At 50.2% G+C, this 5331-nt stretch overlaps 1 protein-coding gene across 1 annotated transcript; it reads left to right on the top strand.

The window, feature by feature from the left end:
• The first annotated feature begins 3558 nt into the window (after positions 1 to 3558).
• DPEP2NB (DPEP2 neighbor) lies at positions 3559 to 5042 on the top strand. The gene is given in 4 exon segments (XM_037041698.1): positions 3559 to 3625; positions 4719 to 4824; positions 4857 to 4918; positions 4921 to 5042. Coding segments are annotated over 4 exon segments (357 nt in total).
• The last annotated feature ends 289 nt before the right edge of the window (positions 5043 to 5331 follow it).

Below are 5331 nucleotides of genomic sequence, written 5' to 3'. Positions count from 1 at the left end.
ACCATACAGAGTTAACCACCTTTTTTTCCCTACAATGAAAACTTTTAAGATTTACTGTCTTAGTAACTCTCTGTTATAGACTACAGTATTATTCATTAGAGTCACCATGCTGAGCAGTGTCTCCCTGTGATTTACTTATTTTATAACTGGAAGTTTGTAACTTTTACCCCCCTCACCCATGTCACCCACCCCCACCCCTCTGGCAACCACCAATCAGGTCTCCGTCTCTGTGAGCTCCTTTTTGGTTTTTCATTTTTAGGATCCATATATAAATGATATCATGAAATCTTTGTTTTTCTCTGACTTCTATCAGTTAGTATAATACCCTCAAGACTTGTCCACGTTGTCACAAATGGCAAGATTTCCTTCTTTTTATGGCTGAATAATATTCCACTGTGTATCTGTGTATCACATTTTCTTTATCCATTCACCCACTGATGGACGGGTAGGTGGTTTCCATATCTTGACGATTGTAGGTAGTGCTGCATTGAACGAGTGCATATATGTCATTTTGAGTTAGTGTTTGTTTTCTTTGGATAAACACCCAAACATAGAGTTGCTGGGTCCCATGCTAGTTCAAATTTTAATGTTTTGAGGAACCTCCGTCCTGTTTTACCAGCAGGGCACAAGGATTCCCTTTTCTTCACGTCCTTGCCGTGCCGATGATTGGCTGTTTGTTTCTGTGCGTTTGCTTAGATGATAGGCGTGAGGTGATAGCTCGCGTTCTAAGAGGCGAGGTGATGCCACACTGTGGTTTTGGTTTGCACGTTCACTGGATTGAGAAAAGGCACCCTCCACATGACCACGCCAAGGACGGAGCCCTTTCGGTTGATGTTTTAGCGTGTAAACATTTAGATATCATTTGCTGCTCCCAAAACATCCTTTAAGCTCCCCTGAGAAGGGGAAGGGGAGGAGACTAGCAGCAGCCAGAAGTTTTCTTCACCGATGCTATTCCTACAAAGCTTGCGCACTCCTGATGAACGCAGGCTGCCAAGTCCTGGCAAAGAGCAACAGGCGGACTGATACAGAAGTACTGCTCAGTGCGCATGTCCAGTCTCCACCCTGTTCCTCATCTCTTGGTGATGGTGGCAGAGGAGAGAGAAAGACAGTCTTTGTTACCAAACTAGCAAAATAAGCACACAGCATCCTCTCGCTGTCTCCTAGGCTCCAGGCTCTGCGGCATTATATAAGCTTTGCCTGAAGCCATGAAAAGTTGAGAGTCAAATACAATACTCCACAAACAACTTAAAAATACTGAAAAGGAACAGGCTGTGGAGGACAGAAATGGGCCCAGGGCAACCTTTGCTAAAAGAGGATATTTTTCTCAATGTACAGTGAGGCTTCCTTTTCCGTGGAGGAAACTGAGGCTCAGAGGGATAGGAGAACTTGCTCAGAATCACATAGTGCGCAGGTCAGAATCTGGTCCGTCTGTACCCAGGGTTGTGTTCTTCCCCACCACGCTGGTTTTTGTCAAATGTGATTCATGCGGAGAATAACTGGATTGTTCACATTTGTGCTGCTGCAGTGTTTAATATTGCCCACGCTGACTCTTAAAAGCCATTCACTTTAGACAATAATTTGGTCACTACCCATGGAGCACGCTGTCAGAACTGCCCAGGAGGTTTGTTAAAATTGCAGATGCCTGAACCCCTCTCCAGATCTGGGTGCTTTCTGGGGGCTGGCCCAAGAATTCACTTACACACATTTTAAAACTGTTTTGTGGAATCCCTGAGTGAGTCTCAAGCCCTCTTAAGTTGACAAATCATTTGTCTATGCTATTCTGCCTTCCACAGAGGCTCAACCAGGTCCTGAAAAGGTACTAGTACCCTCCCGCGCCCAGAATGAGGGATGCTAACTAGAGAAGCAACCTCCCCGAAGCCTTGGAGAATCTGAGTGCCCTCGTGGAAGCACACCTGCCAGCACGAACCTCCTGCCCAGCCCTCCCCTTCACATTTCACCTCCTACCACTCCCCAAAGTGGTCACCTCTAAGTAGTCCTGACTTTGCCCTAACACACACCATGCTAGTTCAAGCAACTTAGGACTGAAATAAGGTGCTATAGTTCTCCGCTAGGTTTACCCAACGTCTAAAATGGTAGTCTAGGGCCCTGGCCAGTGTGACTCAGTTAGTTGGAGCATTGCCACATAAACCAAAATGTTGCGGGTTCCATCCCTGATCACAAGCATGCCTAGGTTATGGGTTCGGTCCCCAGTTGGGGCGTGTAACAAGAAGCAACCAGTTGATGTTTCTCTTTCACATTGGTATTTCTCTCCCTTTCTCTCCCTCCCTTCCCCTCCTCCTAAGGTCAAAGACCATGTCCTCGATGAGGATAAAAAGATAGCAGCCTAGACAATTTACCTCCTGGGCCTATCCCCTCCGCAACAGCCCTGGCAAACAAATGTCCCCTCTCGGCTTATTAAAGGTCGGCAACAGGGATATCCCTCCTAAAGAAGGTTATCTCTCACTGCTAGGAAGTTCCTGCCACACTGTACCAAAGAGTGCCCCAAATATGACTTCTGTGGGCCTCATCATGCTGAGGGCAGAGTTGTCTGTTTCCTCCTCTGAGTGCCTCCAAATTGTATTTTGATGACACCTCCTCACAGTGCTGACCATGTTTGTCACCTGGGCCGCTGCTCAGTGCCCATGCCTCATCCTTTCATGGTGGTGACACTGTCATTTTCCTTTTGGAGGGGAGAGGACTGTGTTGATTGGATCATCACTCTGTGCTTTGCCTTTTTGTCATGAATTAGCTTTCACCTTCATGTTAAAATGGGCCCACCAGTCCCACGCTGTAAAGTCATCCAGGGCCCTCACTCTGCCTTGGAGTACCTTTCACACCTCTCCCAGGGTCACGCTGCAATGGGATGGCATGGCATTCCTGTCGGCTGTGAATCGGAGCCCTGACACGAAGCCCCACTGTTGGACAGAACACCTCTCCACCACCTGTGCAACCCTGGAGAGGCCCCGGAACCTCCTGGTTCCTTGAGTCTTCGGTTCTAAAACGTGAGGGTTCTACGAGTTGACATTTGAGGCAAGACAAGGTTGAGACCTTGTCTTTGCTTTTAGTCTTCCCAACTGAATTGCCTTTTCTCTGCTCCCCACAGGTCCAAACCTCACTTGTCCTTCAGGCCCACCACCAAAGGGCCTTCCTTGACTCCCCAGTCCATGCAAATCTCTGCCTCTCCAGCTGTTGGATACTGAGGGTCAAGGCCATAAACCTAGCTGGCTTAGGTTAGTCTTGCTTCTCATGCTAATCTCAGAAGGGAGCTTCTTTTGCCTTCCTGTGGTCCCTAGGGCTGTGCCAGTCCACAGGTATGCTCCACAGCGTGTGGCTACTTGACTAGGGCTTGGGTGGGGAGGGCCGGGTGTGAGGACACAGGCAAGGCACAGCCTGCTCTCCACAGACCTCAGGAGCCTCAAGTCACGACTCTGTGCGTGATCTCACTGGGTAATGATGACCTTATGTTTTATCCTGGCAGAGGGACTGCAGAAACGTGGTGCTCCAGGGGAACCTTCCCCACCAGTTCTCGGACACCAAGCTGTTTGGTGCCTGAGAGTGATGCTTGACCAGATCTTGTACATTCAGTGTAACTTGTCCTCCGTCCCCTGGGAGTGCAGCACAGCAGGTTGGCCCGGGCTGGGCATCTGCACAGGAGGCATTGGTGCACACTCAACCCCCCCTGGCCGCCACATGATCGTTTGGGGCTTGTCCATCACACCTGAGAACTATCCTAGCTCTACGTACAACCAATGACCAGGGGCCCCTCCGGGATCCACAGCATTCCTGCTCACTGCGGAGGACAAGTGCAGTGTCATTCCTGGGCAAGTGTTCAGAAAGGTTATCATCCTTATCAATGGAACCTTCCCCTTTGGGCTACAGGATACTTCCTTTCAGACCCTTTACTGGTTGGCCTCACAGCAAAGTCAAGTGCATTTTTGTTGACAAACGACAAAGGGAGGAGTTTGAGGAAGAACTGTTGAGCGCTGCTCACAAACCCAGTCACACTCACTGTGCCGTCATGTAGACATCCACATGGGTCCCCTCAGACACATCCCAGACTGAGCTGCTGCGTCCTGGGGAAAGGGGGGCTCAATCCAGGGAAAAATAGAAGAGCCAAGGTGAAGTGATTCTGAGCCTGGAAGGATGAGGAAATGGGAGCCCAGAAGGTTGGGCTGACGGAGGCCTAGACCTGGGACCCAGAATCTGGCTCTGAACCTCCAGGTCACTCTGCCTCAGTATTTGGCCTTTTTCTGACCTAGTAAAAGGCACTGGGGGACTAGAGTTTGCTGTGGTTGATAAAAAGCAGTATGAATGGGGCCTGAGAGGAGTTGTCAACATGGGAGAGTTTCTGAGATGATTTATGTTTGGTTGTTTCCCAAAACTTGGAAGGCATTTCCTTATAGCCTCAGAAGTGACAGGCTGTAAGAAATCGCTTTTCTTTTGTGGGAGAGATGGAGGGGATCCTGACTGCAATTACTTTGGGGTTCTGTTTTCTCTGGGAAGGCAGATTTCCTGGTGTCCTGCCTCTGCCCTAGGCCCCATGGAATTGCTTTTGCAGGCAACACCACTTCTCCAGGGGACGCGCAGAAGTGATGTGGTTTGGATGCCAAGCAGATGAGAAGGTTTCAGGAAGAACCTGGGAGAGAACCGAGAGAGGAAACATCCTGGCAGGACAGTGTCCAGCACAACTGGCCGATCAGTTCTGATTTTCTTGCCAGCAGCGCTGGCTCCCACCTTTCCTCCTACACCTGGTCACTACCGTGTGCCCTACCAAAGGGCACATGGAGAAACCCAGGTAGGCTGGCCTGGGAGACGTACTGACTGGTACTGACTGGCTGGTAGCTGCCTGGCCTAAGTGGGGGGGGGGGGGCTCCTGTGGTCACCCCAGCAGAAGTGAAATTGGAGCAGCCAGTCTCCAGATAAGCACGAAAGAGCATTGACCTCTGGAAGAATCAGACAAAGACCTTGGTTGCTCCAGCCCCAAAATCGAGTGATGGGAGCACAGTGGTGAGAGGCTGCCCCCACAAAAGCTTGCTGGCTGAAGCACTTTTCCGAGAGGACAAAGGTCTGATGGCCTAAGACAGCCAATGCCTCTTCCTTCCGCGACTCCCCGCCACCCCATCACCACCACCACTGCCCATGGTTGGTGATTACACCCTGAGCTGTTCTGTCTGAGCCTTCCTCAGCCAGGAGCCTCCTTCCATCCTAAACAGCCAGGGGTAAGGAGCCTCAGAAGCTGAGTTTCCGATGAGAGGCTGCTCTGAACATCCCAAGACTGAAGATGGTCTAGCAGAAAACCTGGTGTTCCTCTGCTCCGCCCTCTACAGCCCC

The sequence above is a fragment of the Sturnira hondurensis genome, unplaced genomic scaffold (genome assembly GCF_014824575.4).
Source record: "Sturnira hondurensis isolate 20B ecotype Veracruz unplaced genomic scaffold, ASM1482457v3 Scaffold0003090, whole genome shotgun sequence".
NCBI lineage: Eukaryota > Metazoa > Chordata > Mammalia > Chiroptera > Phyllostomidae > Sturnira > Sturnira hondurensis.
The sequence above is the reverse complement of the archived record's forward strand: the minus strand, read 5'-3'. Positions and strand labels throughout refer to the sequence as shown.